This window comes from Leuciscus leuciscus (assembly GCF_965113295.1).
Source record: "Leuciscus leuciscus genome assembly, chromosome: 9".
NCBI classification, from domain to species: Eukaryota; Metazoa; Chordata; class Actinopteri; order Cypriniformes; family Leuciscidae; genus Leuciscus; species Leuciscus leuciscus.
Genome location: NC_138733.1, coordinates 44,438,109 through 44,464,499, shown reverse-complemented (window position 1 = coordinate 44,464,499; position 26,391 = coordinate 44,438,109). Strand labels below are relative to the sequence as shown.

The 26,391-nt window shown below is 39.2% G+C and overlaps 1 protein-coding gene and 1 long non-coding RNA gene across 2 annotated transcripts; both read right to left on the bottom strand.

Moving 5' to 3' along the window:
• Positions 1 to 11,813: 11,813 nt before the first annotated feature.
• On the bottom strand, positions 11,814 to 21,699 carry LOC309505764. The gene is made up of 3 exons (XR_014208583.1): positions 21,624 to 21,699; positions 12,623 to 13,998; positions 11,814 to 12,389 (listed from the first exon to the last, which is right to left on the bottom strand). It is a non-coding gene; the product is annotated as an uncharacterized lncRNA (long non-coding RNA).
• Positions 21,700 to 23,848: 2,149 nt separating this feature from the next.
• On the bottom strand, positions 23,849 to 25,902 carry LOC309505720 (uncharacterized protein). The gene is made up of 4 exons (XM_082179185.1): positions 25,102 to 25,902; positions 24,660 to 24,858; positions 24,370 to 24,487; positions 23,849 to 24,005 (listed from the first exon to the last, which is right to left on the bottom strand). The coding sequence occupies exons 1-4, from the start codon at positions 25,890 to 25,892 to the stop codon at positions 23,860 to 23,862; spliced, it is 1,254 nt and encodes a 417-aa protein (XP_082035311.1). The 5' UTR covers positions 25,893 to 25,902; the 3' UTR covers positions 23,849 to 23,859.
• Between the last annotated feature and the right edge of the window lie 489 nt (positions 25,903 to 26,391).

The following is a 26,391-nucleotide window of genomic DNA, read 5'->3' as shown; positions in this document are numbered from 1 at the left end:
GACTTTACCCGTAGCGTAAGCTAACTTACACAATACTCGTTCCCTCTTCTAGAGAGAACCGAGGTTACGTTAGTAATCGATTACGTTTTATTTTATTTTTTATCAAAAACTAAGTTAGCTGACAATATTTACACATGCTTAGCCTGAAACATTGACATCATATCGATATTGCTCTAATCGCATTTAACATTATTTTCTCAATTTAACACACTATATTTTGATGTAGCAGAATGTATTTTTATATAAAATAAAGTTATTTACCTTCCGCAGATTGCAATATGTCCGTTACACGTACGTTGTTAAAATTCGTTGTCCATTTACATCCCGCAACTCGCTCAAAATAAAAATTTAACAGTGCGATGCAAAATAATCCATGTTTTAAACAATGTAAAAGCCACAGAACCGAAGGAGGCTAGTACTGAAGATCCCGAGCAGCACACACACACACTCACTCACTCAAACTTGACCAATAAAAGGCGCGCATAGCTGTCATTGGCCACATTCCTGGATGACATTCTGAATAACCAATCATGCTCAAAACAACTCGAAGAGACAGCCAATAATGTGGTAACATTGCAATTACAGGAAAAGATTACATGTTTTAAAAGAAAGAATATGAAAAAAATGTACACGTGCTATTTATTTAGTTGTATTTGTAAGCTGGCTGTTATATTTAATCAATTGGTATGGTGTCTTCATTGCAGTGCATGATTAAAAATTAAACTTACAATAACATATAAATAATAATAATAAATAACATAATACATACCATATATAACAACTTATATTTACCACTGCTCTGCCAAACAGCAATTTAAAAGAGCAAACATATTATATATTAAACATAGCAAACATTGCATATGTAGGCTATTCATATACAATTCTGTATACCTACCTACATGAAAAACTAATGGATAGGTCTCATGGTGACATTAGAGTTACATTCATGTGACCCATAATGATCCTTTTGCACTTTAACAAAATATTGACCTTTCCTTTAGAAACACTCTTATGCCTAATAATGTCAACTTGCTTTTCACCCTGTGTGGCACTGTTACACAACCTGTTGGTTTAGGGTTAATCCTCTGTCCAACACAACACTTTGCTAACATTGGCATAATTCTATACAAGTTGCAACATATACTCGGGTTTCACAGGCAAGGTTTAAGCCTGTAGTCCCAGACTAAAATGCACGTTTGAGCTGTTTTACCTGAAAGCAACTTGCACTGACTTATCTTAAAATATGTCAGTGCCATTGTTTTGTCTCAAGATGCACACCAGTAATGTTAATTTTTTCTTTTTTCTAAGGCACATTTTAAAAAGCTAATTAAATGCACTAAGGCCTAATCCTGGCTTAATCTAAACTCTGTGAAACCGGGTCTGGGTTAGAAATTAAGGGTTAAGGTTAACCCTAACTCTAACCCTAACCCTTGTCTAGAGACTTTTATTTAACAGCATGGATACTCCAAGGTGTTGACTGCAGTGGTTAGGCCTTTAGCGTTGATACAGGACGAATAACTTCTCACTGTTAATAACCCTCTCTTTCTTTGCCTCTTTGTCAGTTTATTCCAAGCTATCAATGCAGTTAACGCTTCTCTTACCTCTCTTGTCGAGTCGAGTCAAGTCTTATCCTGTCCTGTCATGTCCTGTCCTGTGTCGTTCATGTGGAAGCCTCTCCTCAAGCCGGTATATTTATCCTTTCTCTTACTCGCTCACTGAACTCTGCCCTGCCAATTCAGACGCTGAGTTCCTGGCCGGACGCTGTATCCAGGCTATGATACCCTATCTCTCGGCAGGCTTCGCCTCACTCTGCAGTCTCCACTGGGACCTCTACTTCGCCTAATGCGTTGCTGCGCATCAAGAGTTCCAGTTACAAGTTATTTGCTATCTGCAGTTTTTGTTCTATTTCTACGAGCAAAGTTTTCTGTTTGACTGTTACCTGAGAATCCTGAGAAGATTTATGTTCCTTATTGATTCAGTGATTCGCTCCTCATTTTCATTAAAGACTGAATAATTGTGAATCTCGCTTTTTGGTCCTCTATCTCTCACCTCACAACGTCACATTACAAGAACGTTTTATAAAGAACATTCAACATCTCATCTCTCAATGATATCCTCAAAACATTTTCCTAATGTGACAGAGAGAATGTTCTTCTTTTGTTATCATGAAACATTGGGACAATGTTATATTGAGATCATTGTACAAACTTTAACTTTAACAACATTCCCAAAAATATGCTCAAAATGTTGCAAGTAAAATGTTCTTCTTTTGTTTTCATGAAACATTGGGACAATGTTATATTGAGATCATTGTACAAACTTTAACTTTAACAACATTCCCAAGATATGCGCAAAATGTTGCAAATAAAATGTTCTAATTGTGTTAACTCGTCACATTAGAAGAACGTTTTATAAAGAACATTCAACATCTCATCTCTCAATGATATCCTCAAAACATTTTCCTAATGTGACAGAGAGAATGTTCTTCTTTTGTTATCATGAAACATTGGGACAATGTTATTTTGAGATCATTTTACAAACTTTAACTTCAACAACATTCTCAAAATATGCTCAAAATGTTGCGAGTAACATGTTCTTCTTTTGTTATCATGAAACATTGGGACAATGTTATTTTGAGATCATTGTACAAACTTTAACAACATACCCCAAATATGCTCAAAATGTTGCAAGTAAAATGTTCTTCTTTTGTTATCATGAAACATTGGGACAATGTTTTATTGAGATCATTGTACAACTTGTTACCTCAGAAACATTCCCAAAACATCCTTTGAATGTTGCATTTAAAATGTTATATCTTAGTTTACATTTAACGTTATAGGAAAAAAAATTTAAATGAGAAAACATCCTTAAAATATTCGTTAACCCTCTGGGGTCTGAGTGGTTTTTGGGGTCCTTGAGATGCCCTGACATTTGTGCTTTTTTCAGTTGCTTATAAACATATTAATGGCAAAGGTATAATTACACTCTATTTAGCACAAACAGGGCTACCATAATATGTGAGCAACATGCATGTACATGTTTGTATTTTTGAGAGAATAATGTTTATGCATGGTTATTGAAAAAACTAAAGTTTCTGAAATAAGGCCACAAAACACATACTAAATATGTGACAATAAGACTTTTGACTAATGGATGTCATTGCCTAGAGTTTTTTCTTCAAAATGATGTGAAAATCATCCTGCCCTTATCATTCACATAACACAATACATTGATTTAAATCTTGTAAAACACTTTTTGTTTGTAAAGGCAATATGCGCAAGGGGCGTCAACCATTCAACAGCATCATGCATATGTAGTGGTTCACACCTGAGGAGACAATGGGGCCCGCATACTTAATGAGCCATTCATTCAGGTGTGTCACCTATAGCCACAAGAAAGAATGCAAGAGCAATATATATACAGTATATATATATATATATATATATATATATATATATATATATATATATATATATATATATATATATTCTTCCAAATTGGTTCACAGTTGGAAGCATGTCAATTTTTTTTTTTTTTTTTTTTTTTTTCACAAATTTTGCTTGCAAATTGTATAATATCCAAGGAAAACATGTCTAGTAATTGTGCAGTTAATTCTCATACTGTATTTTCAGTTTTGGAATATGTATCCTCTCCCCAAATTTGTCAATAATAAAACACAATAAAAATTATTTAAAGAAAATGCTTATATTTACCTTTTAAAATTTGTTTACATCTACCTTGTAAATATATTTTTTTTATTAAAAAGGTTACAATTACAACAACAATTGAAGTGTAATCTTTCTTTGTAAAAACTAAAGTATACATTTTATCATACATATTTCAAAGTTAAGGATTCATTACTTCGAATATAGCCTACATTGACAAAACATACTATATTTAACATATTAGCAAAAATTGGCAAACAAAAGCTTATTTGAGGTGGCAGATATTTTACAGTAAAAATGTGTAATCTATCCAAAACTAATCAACAAAATGTTGTCTTTCATTTGTCTGTAACATAGGTCTTTCGTTTTTATTAACGTATTTATTAAGGAATATAAATGTTAATTTGCAGTTTAATACGTTGCTTATACAAATACATTTTATTTCAACATATTTCAGTCGATTTTTACTCAGTATAGCAAAATAGTTTGCTAAAAGCAGATCATTCATTCACACACGCGATTTAAATTTAAACCGTCTTTTTGCGAGCTGTGGTAAACAGCGCATCTCTGCCGTTCATTCATTCATAAACAGAAACCCGATTCACGTGAGAAGGAAAAAAACTTAATACAGTATTACTCAGCTCGCTCCTCGATATACCCGCACTTCTGAGGTACATTTTCCATTATTATTATTCCTCACAGCGCTGCGAGACGGTGTAAACAAGTAATGATCTGAATAAACTTGTGTTTTCTCGAGCTGATATGGGGGCGTTCACAGGTTTGCGTGGATTGCCTCAATCATTTGCGTTTGAATAGCGCGCGCTCTCCGTAGGCGGGGTCACATTACATTTGAATGAGCTGTAATGAGCTCGACTGGAATCGCTCTCTTTTAATACAGATTTCACAAGATGAGAATATTTGTTTTTTATATAAATTATTTCATTTAAAAGAAGAGAATTCAAGCTTCATGCCTGTGTGTCTGTATGCCTGTTTGACTGAGTATTCGCTGAGTTATTGTTCATTTTCGGACGCGTTTCAGAATGGACTTCACTGGCAGAGAGAAGGCAGAACTCGCTTCGTGTTTATTTTTCTTTATTTGGCAAAAAGCACAACACTTTGTTTTTATTGTGAGTATACACAAAAATAATACACATTTAACAGAATCGATTGATGTATGAAACTCCTATGGAAAATCAAAGTCAACAGAGTATTTATGAGTTTCTTTTACACTGATAAAAAAAAAGCGAGCTGGTATCGCCGGCGATACCGCCGACCTCAGGGGGTTAAACATTACATTCAAATGTTTTCTTCAGAACATTAACCAAACTTGTAGGGAATGTTAGCCAAAGTTCTAAGAACTTTCCCTGCTAGCTGGGTTGTTTATAAAACAATCATCGTTGAAATGCAGGGAACAACCAAGAACACTTGCACAACTCCGTTGATGACTTCCCTAAAGCCGAGCACAGCGCTTTTTGGAATTGGAAATTGGAATTGGAAATTGGAATTGGAAATTGGAATTGGAAATTGTTTTATTTGAAACAGGGACAATGCACAAATAAACATTAAACTTGTTAAACAAGAGAATATGTCTTGGGCCAGGTTATAGCAACAATTGCTAATTTCCACCTGTAGTCCCTGGGCAGTTATGACACATATTTAAAAAAAAAAAAATATTAAAATAGAAATTTCACAGGATAATGGATAAAATAATGTCCATTGTAATTACAAACAGGTTTGCAAAAAACAGAAACCAGGGAGGCCATCAGCCCATTTACTCTCTGTCTCCTCCCTCTCCAGCAAACACACTTAAACAATTCAGTAGCTTCTTAGGCACATTAAAGTACAATCCAACTCTTGACTCATTCACACACACACACACACACACACACACACACACACACACACACACACACACACACACACACACACACACACACACACACACACACACACACTGGTATACTATCTCAAAGATGTGTGCAAACTTGCTTACTTAGCAACCAACTCTTTGTCAGACATGAGAAAGTGTGAGAATCTGTATATAAGATATGTTCCGTAGGAAGGGTATTCCACTGCCTCATGGCTACACATGAGAAGGAGGAACTCCCAAATTGGGTTTTACGTTGTGGGAAGCAACACTCCCCCCTTGTGATACTTCTAGTTGTTCGCACTGTTTTTTCGGAGCAGAGTGTTACAAACTTTTTCAGAGGGGGAGCAGTAGCACTATATATGATTTTATGTAGCAAAGGGCGTACATTTATGTAGGCACTTTGATGGGCGTACTGCTTTCGCTTCCGGGAGAAGTGCCCTTAGGACCCGTATAAGGAAATCCCGCCCCATCTGACGTCACACACGCCCATACTCGAAAAAAAAAATTTCCGAAACTTGTGACAAACCGGAAGGAGTATTTTTGGCACAGAAATACTCCATCAAACGCACAACTTAATTTTTGAAACTTTGTCCATGTTTAGCATGGGAATCCAACTCTTTAACAGTGTAAAAAACTCAGTATGCATGAAATAGCATTTCACCCCCCCTTTAAATATGAATCGCGTTTTTGTGTGTGAATGAATGAACAGCTTTTACCAAACTCTATTTCTATACAGAGATGTTCGTATGATAAAATGTATACTTTAGTTTTTACAGATTACACTGGAAATATTGTTAACATTTTAATTGTTGCTGTAATTGTATAACCTTTTTAATAAAATAGCAAAAATATATATATACAAGGATAGAAGTAAACAAAATCTTAAAAGGTCAATATAAGCCTTCTCTTTAAATTACTTTTATTATGCTTTATTAGTGACACATTTGGGTAGAGAATAAATTCCAAAACTTTCTGAAAATACAGTGAGACCAATTAACTGCACTATTACTAGAAATGTTTATCTTGGATATTATACAATTTGCAAGCACAATTTGTAAAAAAAAAAACAACAACTGTGTTTCCAACTGTGAACCAATTTTATATTTATATATATATATATATATATATATATATATATACACACACACACTCACCTAAAGGATTATTAGGAACACCATACTAATACTGTGTTTGACCCCCTTTCGCCTTCAGAACTGCCTTAATTCTACGTGGCATTGATTCAACAAGGTGCTGAAAGCATTCTTTAGGAATGTTGGCCCATATTGATAGGATAGCATCTTGCAGTTGATGGAGATTTGTGGGATGCACATCCAGGGCACAAAGCTCCCGTTCCACCACATCCCAAAGATGCTCTATTGGGTTGAGATCTGGTGACTGTGGGGGCCATTTTAGTACAGTGAACTCATTGTCATGTTCAAGAAACCAATTTGAAATGATTCGAGCTTTGTGACATGGTGCATTATCCTGCTGGAAGTAGCCATCAGAGGATGGGTACATGGTGGTCATAAAGGGATGGACATGGTCAGAAACAATGCTCAGGTAGGCCGTGGCATTTAAACGATGCCCAATTGGCACTAAGGGGCCTAAAGTGTGCCAAGAAAACATCCCCCACACCATTACACCACCACCACCAGCCTGCACAGTGGTAACAAGGCATGATGGATCCATGTTCTCATTCTGTTTACGCCAAATTCTGACTCTACCATCTGAATGTCTCAACAGAAATCGAGACTCATCAAACCAGGCAACATTTTTCCAGTCTTCAACTGTCCAATTTTGGTGAGCTCGTGCAAATTGCAAAATTTAAATCAATGTATTGTTTTATGTGAATGATTAGGCAGGATGATTTTCACATCATTTTGAAGAAAAAACTCTAGGCGACAAAATGCATTATTCATAAGTCTTATGGACACATATTTAGTATGTGTTTTGTGGCCTTATTTCAGAAACTTTCATTTTTAGTTTGTTCAATAACCATGCATAAACATTATTCTCTCAAAAATACAAACATGTACATACATGTTGCTCACATATTATGGTAGCCCTGTTTGTGCTAAATAGAGTGTAATTACACCGTTGCCATTAATATGTTTATAAGAAACTGAAAAAAGCACAAATGTAAGGGCATGTCAGAACATCTCAAGGACCCCAAAAACACCTTAGACCCCAGAGGGTTAATAATGCCATCAGAATGCAACCAAAGCACAGGATAGCAATAAGTAGATGGCTATAAATAATTGTAAATCATACAAAATAAATGCCATGATCACTAGATTTTAAACAGGTGTTACTATAATGATTTTGTTAATGGTGATCAGCAACCAAATATTGATAATTTGGAAGTTACTGCCTTTTGCCTTGGCATGCCTTGGCAGAGTACAGTAACTTTAAAATAGTGGTCAAAAGTCAAGTTTGAGCTCAAGATTTTTTTATGTATATAATTTTCATTACTAAACATCTATTTGCCAGATTTCCAGTGTCCTACCTATAATTAATTTGGCGGGACAACTAAAAATCTTTAAAGTCATTTTTATCAGTTCCACACTCTAGCGAGTTAAGGTCTTTTGCCTTTGTAGGGCAGTGCTGCCCTTGACATTATGAATAGTTTAAACAATACACAGACACAAATAGCTACAAAAGCACATTTTATTATACATATAATATTACTACTTCAAACATTAAAACTTGCCATTGTTATTGAAACAAAGATATTTACATAAAACTCGTATAGTCTATACAAACCCCATGTCAATACGATGTTTGATGTAAATATAATTAAAACCTTTTGGATTCAGTAAAAGAGATAAAGTATTACTACCTTACATACTTAGGATGTCATATATTTGTTTATTATTATTATTATTATTATTATTAAGGCCTTTGGACAAAAAAAAATTACCCGTCACGTCATTGATCCATTAACACAGCCAATAGTTACTGCCAAAAAATGCACAACTACATTGATTTTTTCCACAATCCCCTGATCTATTCTCAGAATGCACAGTTCTGCAGAATAATTGGTGAAATTGAATAGTGAATATGAATAGTATGACCATCTTTTGTTCCTAATCTTAATTTTATCCAATTCAACAGATAAGGCCTTGATTGAGGCAGGGCCTATGGTAGAGGAAGGCGGCAGCTCAGAGGAGGCAGGGACATCACAGGGGGTGAAGTGTTCACTTTGTAGAGAGCTTTCTTCCCAGTTAGTTCAAGAGAGTCCTTCAGCCAGCAGATTTTGTGTAGATTGCCAAGTACCTCAATGAGCCCACAGGGCAGCTGATCCAGACAAACTGGTTTTATCCACCAATGAAGCCCAAGCCGTCTCCTCCCCCGGGTAGTACTTCCGACAGAGGATGTTCTTGTGGGCACCAATGAGGATGTGGGGCATTCCTCTTAAATGACCACAGTGTGGCCGGAAGATGCACCACTCAGGGATCTACCCGAAGGTCAGGGGGGTGATCGACATGGATAGCCGCTACTACCTGCTGGGTGGGGACTATCCACATTGCAGTGCATGCATGTTGCCAGTATGCCCATGGAACAAGGACATCCTTTCATAACTGGATGTGGCACACAGGACCATGTTTCCAGCGGTGCTGACCACTAAGCTAGCCCTGGAGAGAAAATGTGTGACCTTCCTCGGGCCAAGGACCAGCGGCAACAGTTCCTCCTACCTCCAGTCAGCAGTAGAGAAAGTCCACAGTGAGGAGTGGGCACGACGGACCATCCAGTACCTCTCTGACTGTGAGCATCATTTGAGGAAGGTTGCCCTAGTCCAATCTGCAATGGCACCTGCCTTTACTGCACCTGAACCCTTCAGGCCACTTCCACTCGCCCAGTGGTTTGAGACTGTCCACTCCAACGGCATCCTCAGCCATCTGGATGTTCCCCTTTCCCTATTGGTGATGGTAATTAGTAGTATTATTACTGCCAATGTAATGTAATTGTAATAAATTATAATGACTGAAAAGTATGTTGAAGTGAAATCAAATGCATGCTTTTTGATTTATACAGGTGCACCTGCGGTGCTAAATCTTTTTCGGCCATGGAAGTCTATTGTAAGGCTAGATATCTTCCATTTTATGAGAATATTCAGCTGTGGCCTTACTACACAGCACCACCCTCTCTATGGTACCTTTTGTTTAAAACTTTCCTCCTGTCTCTTTGAGTGGGATCAGGGGGATGTGAAAGAACTTAAGGCGGCCAAGAGAGGGGAGTGGAAGAGCAGCCATGGTGGACAGGCTCCCACTGAGTCAGCCAGCATCAGCCCAAGTGAAATGGCTAATCACTGTAGGCGGCGGACGCGCAGGGCTGAGGAGATCCGGGCCATGATTTCAGGGCTGCTGGAATCAGTGTGGGAGCTAACTGACACTACAGGGTTTCGCCTTGTTAACCCTGACAGTATGTGCCATGTCTGGGAGATGCAACAAAAACATCTCGAGTGCATCCAGGACATGTAGAGTTGTACACAAAGACGGGGACACAACAGAAGGATGGCAAAGTCCTAAACGTGCTTAGGTGAGGCAGGGGGTCATCCTCTCTGGAGAGTTTTCACCACCACCAGAGTGCCTTCATTCCTGGTAAATTCTGAATGTTAAGGCAATGCTGAGTATTGTAGTATTTATCTCTCTCTCCTGTGTGTGTGTGTGTGTGTGTGTGTGTGTGTGTGTGTGTGTGTGTGTGTGTGTGTGTGTCCTCTCCCCATTAACAATGTCTTAAAAATTATTGCAGGGGAGCGCATTGCAGTGGAGTACTTGTTGGCCCAGTCCAATAGAGGCGACCAGTTATTGGCACACCACAATGACATGCCTGAAGTCCCCCCAGAGGAGCCCAAAGATGATAATGAAATTGACACAACTGTGTGCCATGCAGCTGACCTTAGGGCTGATGACTCTGACCTTACAGTAGCTGACGTGGAGGCCCAGGTGACCAGTCAAGTGGGTGACAATGGACCCAAATCCCCTGATGAGGAGGTCAGTGAGGAACAGGAGGATGACACTACAAGTCCTAGCACATCAGGCCAGGTAATGTTGCCTTTTACTTAAAAAAAAAAAAATTATCTGGTGAAGTGCAAAACACCTATTGTCAACCATTTGTAAAGTTAAAATATATGCAAATACAATGCAAAATAATTACTACAACATTGTATATATTTATTGGCTTTTTTCTCAATTTTCAGAGTATACAGTGTGATTCCAGAGGTGTCTTGGGCTGGGAGGCAGTTGATGCCCTGGCAGCCTACCTGGTTGGCCTAAACCGACTTTGATTTGGACTGTGTGGAGAGATTGCCGAACCACGCTGTCATCCCATACCTGATGACACTCTCCCTCACAGCCTGATAAAATAAAAACATGATGTTCTGGCTGACACCAAACACCCTCAGTCTACGTAAAAAATACCGACTTTGCTGTAAACGGGAAGATACATAGTCTACATGATCGCTCCAGCTTAAGAGGTTATCCAGGTGGATACCCAGATACCTATAAGAAGTGACCTGTTTGATCTCCTCCCTGTGAATGGACAATGGGGTATGATACCCCACCTACCGAGGATCAAACACCATCTCCTCAGTTTTTTTAATGTTAATGGTGAGATAGTTCTTGTCATACCACTGAACAAATTTATTAACTTCCGTGAAGTACAATGAGGGGTCTGAATCCTGGTAAAGCAGACTGAGAATGGCAGTGTCGTCAGAAAATTTAAAAAACAGGTTGCCCGGGAGACTATTGGTACAGTCGTTAGTGTAAAGGGTGAACAGGACTGGTGAGCTTACACAGCCCTGAGGTGCACCCGTACTGATGCATTTGGATTCCAAAAGTGAGTCGTTAATCCTGACATTTTGAGTTCTATCTGTTAAAAAATAATAAAACCATCTAATAATAAAAGGATTAACATTTATCTGAGTCATTTTCTGTAAGAGCAGATGAGGCCGTAATGTATTAAAAGCAGAACTAAAATCAATGAACAAAAGGCGTGCATAGGCCTTGGGATCCTCCAGATGCTTAAGAGTTAAAAAAAAACATTAACATGTATATCTTTTAAAAAACACAGTTCTTAACACATGAACGGCATGCAGTTACAACTACAGACGAGAGCAAACTGTGCCTGAGATGGGACCGATGTGGTCTCATAATGAATCCACCTCGGCTAAAAAAAAGTGCAACGGGCACTGAAGACGCCGGCAGTTTCATGGACAGCATGTGGATTTGAGGGAGACAGGTCTTGGTGTTTGCCCCAAAGTGAAGAGCATTCTCAATGTCCCCCTCCCCATTACTGGCCACTAAACCATTTCCTCAAGTCCCCACTCCCACCCTAACCCAACACCCTTTTGCAACCAAACCATTTAGCACCCCACATCCCCTGGACTCACACAGGCACACACTCTTCACTTTACTCTTCCCAGTCAAGAATTTCGTAGTTGCACTTTAGAAAAATCAGAGATGAGAGCAAGCTGTGCCTGAGACGGGACCGATGTGGTCTCATAATGAATCCACCTCGACTAAAAACACGTTCAACGGGTGCTGAAGACGCCGGCACAGCCAACAGTTTCATGGCCAGCATTGGGATTTGAGGAAAACGCTCTTGGTGTTTGGCCCAAAAGTGAATAGCATTCTCAATGTCTGTGTCTTCAATAGTCTCAAAGTATTTTGCAACCTGCGTAGCAACAGATGTTTGCTGCCCTGTGCTGCGCTTTTTGAGGGATTTGTACCTCGACAGCATGCGACCACATTTCTTTGGTGGGGAGTCATCATCCTCTTCCAATGTGGCGTCCAAGTCATCTTGTTCTCCTCTGTATCTCTCAGCACATTTCTCAACCTCTGCAACCAGTGTTTCTGTGAGACATGAGGGCATGAGCACGTCATATCAAATGTTATGTAGACTAGAGATTATGATCACGCTGTGTTATGTTAAACATGTTAAATGTAATCCTGGAATAACATCACTGTTGTATGTTATTACCCTTACACTCTGTGGTAAAATGTAATACACCCAGTTTAATATGTTCTGGTGCGCAAATATGATACGAATTTACAGTAAGATTTCATACATCAGTTTATGTACTAACTTTTCAGTGATTTTTTCTGGTCCTCTCTGTATCGCCTCTGGTATGCTGCACCCTGCTTGCACATCACATCGCGATCCACCCAATTTAGGCCAAACTGTGAGTCCAGCATTGTGGCAAGGGTGTAGATTTTGTTGTTGAATGGCTCCTCCTTCCCAGTTTTCCCAGCCATGTCAAACTGTTCAAAAATCCCCTGGAAGCGTTTTTTCAGTGATCCGTGTAGTAGTGCCCTTGCGATGGGTCTACACAGGATATGAGTTGTTTCACATTTTATTAAATGGGTGTTCAGGTCAAGAACAGTCGGCACAATGATGCTGATAGTTACGACTTTTTCCCCCTCTGTTAAGTTAGTAGCCTCAGCAAAAGGAGCAAGATTTGAGGTTAAGTCTCTGAGTTGGTTCCACTCACGTGGCGTGAAAACAACATCTGAAAAGTCGTTAAGACACATTTCGGTCAATGTTTTGTGATCCAGAGAAGTTAGTGCTTGTAGTTGTTTAAATGTACTATTCCATCTGGTGTTGTTCGCTGCATGTACAGTTTTTGTTGTTCCACATGTGCTTTCAAATGTGTCTTTGAAAGCCGAGCTGGTGTGTAAGAGGGTAGAAAAGCGAAATGCTTTAGCAATGGCAAGACTAATTGATTTGACCTCTTTCATTCCATCTGAGACAACTAACTGAAGAGAATGGGCAAAACAAGAAAGCCTCTCCCCGATAGCCCAAGTTCTGTGTCCTCATCAGTGTCCTCCCATAACTCCTCATCATCAAGATCATTCTCGCTTTCTGTGTCAGAGGCTTGCTGCAGGGGCATTTGCACTTTGAAAGCGCATTTCATATTTGTCTGTTATAATATAACAAACTTTTTGCGTGATGCCATATTCTTCAAGTATTTCCTCAAAAGCTGCAGAAATCCTCTCACCACTGTGCCGTCCTGTAAAAGGCCGACATTCAAGCAGGTACGGTTCAAGCACACAGGATCCATTAGAGCAGTGTACTGCATGCGCAGTGACGCCAAGAAAGGACCGCAGTCTGCGGTCAGACCAGATATCAACGGTTACAGAGACAGATGGTTGACTCTGCAATCTTTCAACAATAGTCTGCTTCACTTGGTTCACCAGTACTGGGATTCTTTTCTCGGAGATAGTACTTCTCGAGATGGGGGTGTATTTTGAGTCCATGACTTTCAGAAATTTTCTAAAATAGCAATTCTCCACCAAAGCCAGAGGCAGTCCACAGCCAATTACCAAGTCCTTAATGATGGATGCATTGATTGCTTGCTGCCGAGGGGATTTAGAACTGTAGACCAAAACATTGGAGAAGCACGCAGATACTGATGGTTGTGCAACGTCAGTTTGGTCTTGTGCTGCCTTGTACTCCAGGAACCTGTAAGAGAGAGGGAACATCCACAAATGATTATATATCAGCATTTTTTAAACTTCATAATGTTCTCTATTATAAACTATTCATTGTAAAACTATATACGTTGAGATCATTTATAAGTTTTAAAGGCATAAGCTCTCTTACAGTCTGTTGGAACTAGGTCACCTTCTTTTCTAATCCAAAATAGCCTAGGCCTAGCCTAATACATGCTAGGTCATTTCCACATTCCTGATGTGAAAAAAAATGACCAAGGACAGCCTATTATTACTATTCAAAATGATTAATATTCAAATTTGTAACCACCTGTAGCCACCTAGCCAGCCCACAACTCCTTTCACTGCAGAGCAATCTTAATGGTGGAAATGATATTAGGCTACCTACTCAAAATTATCAGCCTATGTCTACATACTGCTGAATGTTGTAACAAAGGCTTTATGTAACAATATTAATGTAGATTAACAATTAAACAAGATGCAGATGTTTTAGATGTGACAAATTTTAATCAACACTGTATGTGGACATTAGAGGAAGCAGAGTCTCTCTTGTTGTCTTACACACAAGCACTAAAATAACCTCCCTATGTAGCCTAATATATAATTCAAGTAATATTCAACTCGACACGACACACTGCAAAAACTCAAAATCTTGCCAAGTATATTTTTCTAATTTCTAGTCAAAATATCTCATCACACTTAATATAAGACAAAATCACCTAAAGACCAAGATTTAAGTGAGATAAAGGAGCTTGTTTTTAGACAGTGCATCTTGAATATCTTGTAAAGTGAAACTGTCTTAAAAATATCTTGTTTTGAGTCATATCTCAGATGAAACAAGCTTTTTTGACATGTCATAAGGTTTTTAAGCTGCTGTGTTATTTGTAAAAGATAAATCGTCTTGTTTCAAGAAATAGACTTGACTTGAATTGAGACAACAAATCTGCTTTATTGAAAACTGCAGGTCAACATGCCCAACTCGCAACAACTCACAATGCAGAGTACAGTGAGTACTTATAATATTTACGTATTGACAGCAAAAAAAGTAATTTATTTACGTATAAACAACTTTACCGACGTACAAATTTGTACGTATTCCTATTTAACTTATGCATATTAATATCGTGGTTTTGACTCTATTGCATTCAATTGTCTTATGAATTAAATTTTCAGTCGCATTTATTAATACAGTTTAACGTTACTCATAAATAATATTTCGCTCTGTTCGTGCCTTCTGCTGCAAACTCGTTTTGGAGGATTAGCCTACATGGTGTTTAACAAGAATACACTTTAAAACCTTAAAAATACCTTCTTTAATCGTTTAATCATTTTGTAATATTTGGTATTTTAGTATTTGGACACAAAAGGCGTTTTCTCCTATAGACCCATAATACACTAAAACACAACGTAAATTCACAAAAGACATCAATTTTATTAGCTTGATGTAATCCAAATCTTTAGAATCCATGCGTTGTTTGCAAGAAACAGATCCAAATTCAGCCCTTTATCCAGTGATCTTCATCATTTCTCAGCAGCGACCGTAAACGTCAAATCCCGGCATCCCGCGCTCGTGGTGAATTCAAATTCAAAAATTGCGCCCGTTACGACATGTTTTACGGCAGAGATATCAAACACTGGGTGTTTCTCAATATGCGTTCTTCAGCGATCTTGCGTCCTTGTGTTCTCGTTTTACGTCATCATTAACCGTCGAAGTTCAGACCCAATTCTCAAGAACGCAAGTACAGAGGACGCATGAAAGAACCCGGATGTGTTCTTGATACCGAGGATGCATCGAATGCAGACTTGAGCTAGTACTCGCCTGGTGTCCCAGAAGTCATTGCGGCCGGTTCGGAGTTCGTTCTTCCAAGGAAGCTTGGCAAGACCGGTCTCCACGAGAACACAAGTCCGTTCTCTGCGTTCTTGGAATTGAGAAACAGCCACTCATTGGCTCTCGCATGCTTCGTCACAGATTGCGACATGCCGTGTTTAAGTTGGTGTACTACATTTGAAATGGAGAAGCGCACGCGCCTTCACAGAGCGAACAGCGTGAGCGAACCGAAACCGGATTAACGTTCATGGATTAATAACTTAAATTCTGCTCTGTAACGTTACCTCATACAAAACTATTAGCTTATATACTGCCAGAGAGGACTGCGACACATCGTCATGTGAACGACTTTTGGTACCGGTTTTGACATTTTCTCAATAACTAAATTATTGTGATTAAACGTGTAACGTTATGTCTGTTGTTTTTCCTTATAATTGTAACGTTAGTTACGTAGTTTTAAGAAATGGTTAGGTGTAGGGGTAGGGGTAGGGGTAGGATTAGTGGCTCAAACTATCTTTTAATGCTATATTGTTAATAAAACTGCCATTTCCCTACACATTATGTCCATTACGTTTTATCCTTTTAATATTGTCTATAAAATGGGTATGTTTAGGTGTGGGAGTAGGGTTAAAGACCCACACCGGTGAAAATCATGTTTTTCTAGGTGTTAACATGTTCTTGTGGTATTTTTCTGATGTTAGAGGACATATCTTGAAAAAAATAAGCTCAAAGTTGTATTTCTGCATTCAAATGGCTGTGAATCAGTAGCAGACGCTAAAATGCCGGCTAAAATAGACTGGAGTTGTGACGTAGTAACTCCACTGGGCGGGGCCACAAGCTCATACTCCCCTCCGCCCCGCCCGCTCAGGTTCTGAGGAGTAGAGAAGACGATGGCGGATCAATACCTATGTGCGGTAGCGGGTTGCAATGCTAAGAGGAGAGATATTGGTATTAGCTTTCATGCTTTACCAAAACATGTTGCTGTGAGAGATGAATGGATTACGTTCCAGGGTTCCAGACTGCGACCATTTTTTGAGAAAGTGCGAGTTAAAATTTTATGTGGTCGCATTTGTGCGAGTGCATGGTCATGTACTACTCAGTTAAATTCACGCATGAATTTTCCTGCATTGAACTTGTTTTAGCGCCCGCCAAAGTGAATTTTTGTCCCACCAAAGTCTTATTTGATCGGTGAGTAATGTAGATGAACTGCTGCACTTGTTTAAATGAAAGAACGAGCAGAGAGAGAGACCCGGACGCGCGCGCTCTCTCTCTCTCTGTCTTCGGAGCCAGGCGAAAATGTAAACAAGACCTCACCGTCTCCAAACTAAGCGCTGTCTTGCTCTCTCTCCCTCGCACATATTAATCAAAATAAATCGACACGGCGGTAAAAGGTCGGAAGACCAAAGTTTCATGTGGAGCATTCGGATTTTTTTTTTTTTTTTTTTTGAATTGCCGCTGGGTGTGAATTGTGCTAAATAAGTTGCCTTATCTTCTCTGAAAAGCGTTCCGGACATTCAGCTGACATAAAACAACACTTTAATTAAACGAAAAAAACTATCCAGTGATGAAATGTTTTCTGTGTTGACAGAAAGAAAGAAAGACAGAAAGAGGCTGTTGCTGCCTATGTATCTCGCTTCAGCCAACGGCTCCGCCCACAACGCAGAGGCGAATTGCTAATGAGCTACTGCCGCTCTGCTGAAGCGAAGTCCCAGAAAACGGCACAGGTTTTGTGATTTTGGCTAAAAACGGCATAATCATCATTTAAAGACCACTGAGAATGTTTAAAAATAGCTCAAAATATGATCGGAGTGGGACTTTAAGGGATCTTACATTTATAATCTATAAAATGTTCTATATGTTTTCATATTGCAGTTCCATAAATACTGTGAGCCAAAATGTTGAGAAAAATGAAGCTGTTTCCCTTTTATGCAGTCCTCTGGGACTTTTTGCTGTTTAAATAAAAAAAATAAAAGGTTAAATGCAAGTCTATTTTTCACTTTTTCTGTCTAGAAAACAGTAGATAATGTCTTGAATCGAGAAGGTAAAATGTCTTGAATCTAGAACAGTATTACTTTTGTTGAGCTTACAATAAGGTAAATACACTTGAGATGATGACAGGATGGTAAATTATGACTTGTATTAGGCAGTGCTCTTTTGCCATAATGAGTCAGGAATGCTAACTTCAAGACATTTTGTCTCAAAATGCCAGTTTCCAATCTTATTTCAAGTGTGTGGTGACTTAAATCTAGAACAGTGTAACAATTATAGAACTAAAAATTAGTTAAATACACTTGAAACAAAACAGGATGACAAAACAAAATGCTACTTTTGAGGGGAAAATACTATTTTTGAGCATGACAAGCTTATTATGAGACACAAAACATCACAATACTAGTAAAATATAGCTAAAAATTAGTTTTCCCAGCTAATTTCAAGATCACTCATATCTTGTAAGGCTTAAATATAATGTCTTATTTCAAGGAATCTTACCAAGAGAATTTTTACTTGTTCCATTGGCAGTTTTTTTTTTGCTTATTACAAGCAAAAATATCTTGTATTATTTATTTTTTTTGCTTATTTTTGGAGTGGCCTTTTTTCCAGTGCACTGAGTGCCCTATTCAAGACAACTACTAAGTGTGTAGCTCAGACGAACAACTAATGTATTTTGCCCCTGCTCTTATGTGTGTGGCTACAAGCTCGGCAGATAGATAACGTTTCCCAAGAAAAGCAGGACGCCGAAATTCTCTTCAAAGCTTTACTTAAGACTCACTGTAAAACTGTAAAGCAGACAAACAAAATATATCTTGGTATTCATTTCCTGAGTGCATTTAGACACATTAAAAATGAATTGAAACCGACTGGTTAGCTTAGCTAACGCCTATGGAGAAATCCATATAGATGCTAATGGTTAGCATTCACAAACAAACTAATTGAGTAGCTAAATGGCCACTTGACATTAAACATTCAACACTTCTCACTGATAAAATAGAATGTCCCTGACACCATCTAAGAGAAATTTGTTTATGGTATTCTCCTGCTTAAGCCTTTCCCCTAACTGTGTTAATGAGACAACTTACAGTTCACATCTCTGCTCTCAAGTTGGACTACTTGGTCAAGTAGGCTAGATAGCTATCGTATCGATAGCTCTGGGCGTCACAAAAAGACACCAGTGGTGGGTGGCTCGTGGCTTTTTTGTTTTGTTTGTTTTAGCAACTCAAAATACCATCTATTCTATGTCATTATGCAACATGATCTCATGAAAATATGTGTGTATTTTTACGTAAAGTGTAGTTCTACCATACGTACATTTATTTACGTTTTATACACACAGAAACGTATAATACTGACGTATACAGCACTAAAACGTACATTCATGTATTGACAGCACAAAAACGTAATTTATTTACGTATAAACAACTTTACAGACACACAAATTTGTACGTATTCCTATTTAACTTATGCATGTTAAAATCGTTGCATTAATGTTTTGACTCTAACTTTTAACCATTCATTAAAGTGAATCGGTTCAAATGAGTCATTAGTTCGCGAATCGGACGTGTCATTAGTGGACCTGTAGCCTACGGCAAGCGTTGTGTGATTATCCTGGCAGTTTATTTTTTTACCACAATTCACACTCCGCGGTAATTCAAGAGAAAAAAATCTCCGAATGCTCCACGTGAAACTTTGGTCTTCCGCCCTTTTTCTATCGTGTCTAATGATTTTGATTAATATGCACGAGGGAGAGAGAGAGAGCAAGACAGCGCTCGTGTTGTTTGAAGACGGTGAGTGCGCGCGCGCGCGGCCGGGGCTCTCTCTCGTACTGCGCCCTGTCAAGCGCAGTCAGTCATTCTATTCTACATCACTCACCGATCAAATAAGGCTTTGGCGGCCGCCAAAAAAAAATGCAATGCAGGAAAACCCCTGGATTGGTTATATAACGTTGGATAGAATGATGGTCCGGCCATCGCGTATCAGCGCACATAAGGTACACACTGTGAAGTAATTTGCAAACGTTTTTTAGGCTACGTTCACACTGCAGGCTGAAACGACCCAATTCCGATTTTTTTGCCCCTATGCGACCTGTATCTGATCTTTTCATGACAGTCTGAACGACACAGATCCGATGTTTTCAAATGCGACCCAGGCCACTTGGGTATGTGGTCCCAAATCCGATACATATCCGATCTTTTGAAATGCGACTTCAGTCTGAACGGCCAGGTCGCATGTATCCGACCCGCACGTCATTGATACGCGGAAAACGTCATTATTCTGTGTTGAAGTAGTCGTCGGTTTGAAAACGGACTGCATATTCGTCGAGCTGAGGTAAATCTGCCGAACGGGTCGACCTCGACGAGCCCGTTAATAATAAAAAAAGAAAAAAAAAAGCCCACGGCCATTATAAATACGTTATGTTAACTTATTTGTGCTGAATCTGATATTAGATAGGTCAGCGGCTGCTGTCTGGCTCTTGTGTAACGGTCGCTGCGCGCGCTCGTGTGTGTGTGTGTGTGAGAGAGAATCACAGTTAAAGTTTAGCTACTTGCCTACTTCCGCAAACAACAAGTGACGTCGTTGACCGTTGAGTACTCTTCTGCGCATGCGGGTCACTTCTGGGTCATTTCACGTTCACACAGGAGATCACAAAAGGTCGCATTTAATTGGAAATGTGAACGGCCTTGCAAAAAAATCGAATTTTTTCAAAAAATCGGAATTGAGCATTAAGCCCTGCAGTGTGAACGTAGCCTTAGAGAAATGAAAACAGGTCGACGAATCGACGCGCATATTTTGCGTCGACGTATTTTTTGCGTCGACGTCATCGATGACCTCGACACGTTGTCCCAGCCCTAACTCTATTGCATTATATTGTCTTATCAATTACATTTTCAGTCACATTTATTAATAGTTTAACGTTACTCATATAATAACATTAGGCTACTCATAAATAATAACATTTCGCTCTGTTCGTGCCTTCTGCTGCAAACTCGTTTCGGAGGATTAGCCTACATGGTGTGAAACAAGAATACACTTTAAAACCTTAAAAATACCTTCTTTAATCGTTTAACCATTTTGTAATATTTGGTTTATTTACCGTGAGACACAAAAGCGTTTTCTCCTATAGACCCATAATACACTACAACACAACATAAATTCACAAAAGACATCAATTTTATTAGCTTGATGTAATCCAAATCTTTAGAATCCATACGTTGTTTGCAAGAAACAGATCCAAATTCAGCCCTTTATCCAGTGATCTCCATCTCCATTCTCAGCAGCTCAAATCCCGCGCTCGTGGTGAATTCAAATTCAAAAATTGCGCCCGAAGCGTTACGACATGTTTTACGGCAGTGATATCAAACGCTCATTGGCTCTCGCATGCCTCGTCACAGATTGCGACATGCCGTGTGTGCTACATTTGAAATGGAGAAGCGCGCGCGCCTTCACAGAGTGAACAGCGAACCGAAACCGAATCAACATTTTCATGGATTAATAACTTAATTCTGCTCTGTAACGTTACCTCATACAAAACTATTATATACTGCCATAGAGGACTGCGACACATCGTCATGTGAACGACTTTTGGTACCGGTTTTGACATTTTCTCAATAAATAAATTATTGTGATTATACGTGTCTGTCTGTTGCTTTCTATCTTTGAAAATTACGTATTAACAATGAGACCAGCATTATAATGTAAAACTAAAACTAACAGCTTTATGTCAAACACACTTTCTACTCAGGCATGGTTAGGTGAAGCACAAATATGTTAGCGAGCATAGCATATCTCAACAAATATATTACTGCACTCACCTGTCAGGATGATTTCTTCTAATGTGGCGATGGAAGTTAGAAGTTGTGCCATAGGTTTCAGTTATTGATGTGTTGCAGAATTGTGCTTTTTCTTCAAATCTTTTCCGGTAAACGGTTTGTGGTTCTGAAAGGCGAATTTGATGATGGCAGACTCGTTGCTCATCTTGCCGCCGCTCACACCAGGCAGCAACTGAAGACACTGACACTGACCTACTGACCGACTGACAGACACTCACCGGCAGCAGAGCCATAGAGATAAATAAACGGCTCTGACGGCAGTATCTTTGCATTGCACCATGGGATGTCATTTTCAAATAATGCCCGTCAACATTGCATTTTATTATTATTGTTGTTATGTGTTGTGTGTTTTTTTTATATGAACATAAAAATATATGAACATAAAAAAAATGCGTTGGAAAAAAAAATCTCGAGGACTCGGTCTGAAATTACGAGTCCTTCTCCTCCCACTGTGGTCCGAGTCAAGACCGAGTCTTTGAAGGGTCGAGACCGAGTCTTTGAAGGAACAAGTACATCACTAACGGATACCATGTATTTTTCAAAGCATTTCATGACAACAGAAGTTAAAGCCACCAGTCTATAATAATTTTTTTCTGTAGGACAGGATTTCTTTGGAATGGGAATAATGGTAGATTTTTTCCAGAGGGCAGGAACCAGATGGGAATCTGCAGACCTCTAAAACACAGGGCACCATGCAGGGTTTAGCTCTGCGGCAAAGGTCTTTAGGAGAAAAGCAGAGATACCATCCGGGCCTGCAGATTTCTTTTTGCATACATGGCTGAAAAGCAGTGTTGTATAAAGTACTAGAAAGCAATACTTGAGTAAAAGTACAAGTATCGTACTAGAAAAAGACTTTGGTAGAAGTAAAAGTTACCTTTTAGAATATTACTTAAGTAAAAGTCTTAAAGTATCTGATATATACAGTACTTAAGTATCAAAAGTAGTTTTCTGATATTTAATGTACTTAAGTAATTGAAGTAAAAGTAAAAAATTCAAGCGGTTAGAACTTTGATTGTGAACTTTATTGTGGTTTTCTTATAGTAAAGCATATTCAGGGTTCCAACTTCCCATATCTTCTTAATCTCACTCATCAAATCAAAATCAGTCTTTTCCAGGACTTTTCAGGCTCAATTGTCTTAAGGCCCGTACACACCGGGACGAATTTCGCGCGCGATATTCGCCGACGTTTAACGCCTCGTGACTAAACAAAGGGCGCCAATGTGAGTGTGCACACCGACGCGAAAAACGCCACGCGTAAAAGCGGAAAAAAAATTTAAACGCCTCGGGTTCGTTTTTTTGGTTTGACGCGCCGCGTCAAAAACTATCCGACCAAATGAGATTGGCGCTTTTGCTCACGTGTCTGGAGCTTCTGAAGTTACAGTAAAACACAACTTGGGGGCGCTCAAACACAAAACGGTCTTGCCGAGCACACATACGTAACAGCGAAGAAGATATACGCCAAGTAGCGTCTACACTGCCCATAGACAGACACAGAAATGACGAGGAAGATGCAAGGCAAGATGAATGTAGAGCTGCTGGTCTCGTTGGTGTCGGAATAAAGAACTATATGACAAACGCGACAGCGACTACAAAAATCTTGTTAAAAGAGAACTGTTATGGAGTGGTATTGCAGAGTATAGACTGTTATGGAGTGGTATTGTATTTCTGTTTTACATTAAGCGCCATCTAATGTCAGGGAATGAATTTGCATGTTCACTCGGCTCATCGTCAGCGAAAAACGCTTGGGTGTGAACACAAAAAACGCGTTGAAAAACGCTGGCGAATAACGCGCGCCGATATTCGTCCCGGTGTGTACGGGCCTTTAAGTTTAAAGAACAAACATCATATTTTTTCAGCTGACATCAAAGAAAAAAAACAGAAACAGAAAATTCTGTATTAACTTCAGGTAAAAACGAAAAATAAATAACTTATTTCTTAAAAAAAAAAAAAAAAAAAAAAAAGACCTGCTGGTAGGGAGAACATTTTGGTCATGTGGTATGAGCATTTGTAGGGCTTACTCCCCAGGTCACCATCTCACACACACACACACACACACACACACAGGCCACCTATGTCCAGCAGCTACTAATACGCCAGTCATTATTTGAAACTGAAAAGGTGTCTGTTCATCTTCAAAAGAAGCTGGTTCTCAAAGTTGGCAGAATTCAGTCTTACTCTTCTTGGACTGAAGACAAGTCCTGCGATGCTAAATAGCCTTTCACAGGCCGCTGAGGCAGGCAGAGGAGTGTTCAGCTTCACAGAAAGCTTGCAAACTGCTGGGAAGGACTTCAGCAAGTCCATGTGATCTGATGAACAGGCCAAGTACCCATCCAGCTGTTTGGCGCCATCTTGTATTTGAGACGACTGCAGGGCAGAGAAAAAGTCATCATCTTCAGACAAAGTGGACCTGCTGGCATCACCTATCTGCAGTGAGGGCTCGTCCAGATGCTGCCCGATGTAGTCAGTTCCTGAAATAGTGTGGATAAAAATATAATTTATACAACTAATGCAACTGTCTAATCTGCCATGACCCCAACACAAACTTTTAATTTAAGCTTTGTTATTTTAGTTTGATGTACTATCCATGCACCTATAATTCAAGGTTTCTTTATTAGTACCGAGGGTAAATTTGTTGTGCAGCAATCATAATCTTGATTTGTGAATTGCCAATATGACAAATTGTGAAAATATATACAACTCATTTTTCACTATACCCATGATATCTTACCCGTTTTGATTGTGGCTTCATCCTTTGTCCACATCGTTCGGAATTTCGGAAACAGAATCGCAGCAGCGATTAACTCTGGTTCTCCTGACATGTGGCCAAAACGGTTCATGATTCCCACCTGCAAGGCAGGTTATTTATAGCACATTTCAGCAAAAAAGGCCATTCAAAATGTACTTTACATAAAACATTTAAGCATTGAGACAAAGTACCAAAGCCCAAACTTAAATATAATTTAAATTAATCATTGAAGAGTTAAGACAATAGAAAATAAATACAATAATAAAAGTTACCTGTAGAGCATCCACCAAAGGCTTGCAGTACTTTAGGGGCAACTTGACTCTGTCAAGTTTGACAGTGAGCAGGTTGATGGTTGGAAGTAGCCACCCCATCATGGCATTTGCTTCTGCTTGCAAGATGTTGGTAGCCTGGGCGACAGGGCTCATGACAGTGGCATACTCTGAGAGAAAGGCGAGTTCAGCTGGATTAAACCTTTTGAAAACAAAACACAACAACATTGTTTTCATAACACTGTAACCATTTCATTGGATTCATCAAAATAACTGCTGGAAGAGTAATTCAGTAAAATTGACCAATAATAATTGGAAGTTGGGATACAATGTGATGTAATGTAAAGTTATTAGTGTCCACGAAAGAATGGGACAAAGAAAGACATTCCAGATGTTCGATTATGATGAAATAAAACATAAAATAAAACACATAATTCCTACTTACATTGGAAGCTTCAAGTCAGTGCATATGACTCTGATGGTCCCCTCTCCCTTTTCTTTAATTATTCTCAGCAGTCTTTCCACTGCCAGGAACAGGGAGTTCCACCTGGTGGAATTCGGGCGCAGCAGCTGGAGGCAGCAAGCATCTTCAACCATTTCGGCTGCAAGGGTGGATTTTCCACATTTGTTCCAAAGTGCACTACACTTGCCAAATGTTGAACGGTACACTTTCTTGTACCCCTCATTGGATGTGGCTTTCATGGCATCAACAGTAGCTATTAGGTTGAGTAGATGACAAGCACAGCGCTGGTGCTTTGGGAGCTGGAACTCTAAACCATCATCTTCAGTCAGAAGTGCTGACACATCAACACACTCCACTTCTTCATCCCCTTCTTGATCTTCTTCTTCCTCTCCTGGTTGAGATGCACTGCCATGATAACCATCACTTCCAATGGCATTATTGTTCTCATCTTCACCAAAAATGTTGAACGCTTTTATGAAGTTAGAGCCATTGTCTGTTGTTGTTTGCACAATCTTCCCCTGAATTTCAAATTCAGAGTGGATGTCATTCAGGGCACTTGCCAACACATCAAATGTGTGCGAACCTCTCAGCTGTTTACAGGCTAGGGCTGCTGAGCGTCTTTTGAGACTGTCGGGGTCAATCCAATGGGCAGTAACACCAATGAAGCTCCGCCTTCTGACAGACCAGCAGTCGGTGGTGGTGGCGATATGGTCAACTCCCCTCATGGCCTCAGTCACAGCCCTCTTCATTCCCCTGGAGGCATCATCAATCATGGAGCGCAGAGTCAGCCATGACATAATTTTTGCATTAGGCTGCAGTTCCTTCACAAAATCTTGAAATGGTTGTTCTTCAACGACATGGAATGGCCGGAGTCCTTGGACCACATAAGTCACTATAGCTTTGTCAATGGACCTATGAGACACAGTCCTGGTGTTCACCAATGTGGTCTGCTTGATGCTGGAGGTGGTGGTGGGAGTCTCAGGAACCCTTTTTCTCTTTGTTGATGTAAGCTCTTCATACTTTTTGAGGTGGTGTACATGCTTTCTCTGTTTCAGAGGGAGAGACATTTAATGAGCAACTTTAGCTACAAGATTTAAAAGTCACACAACACAAACAATTGTCATTTGACTGTTAAACATTATCTAACCCGTTGTGTGGCAATATAAAAGCACTGTGACTTTGCAAGCGTACATTCACAATTTATAACATTAGCCCAACATTATCCTATAACCACTGAGTTTTGAGTTAATTAACATAAAAGGAAATCTCAAG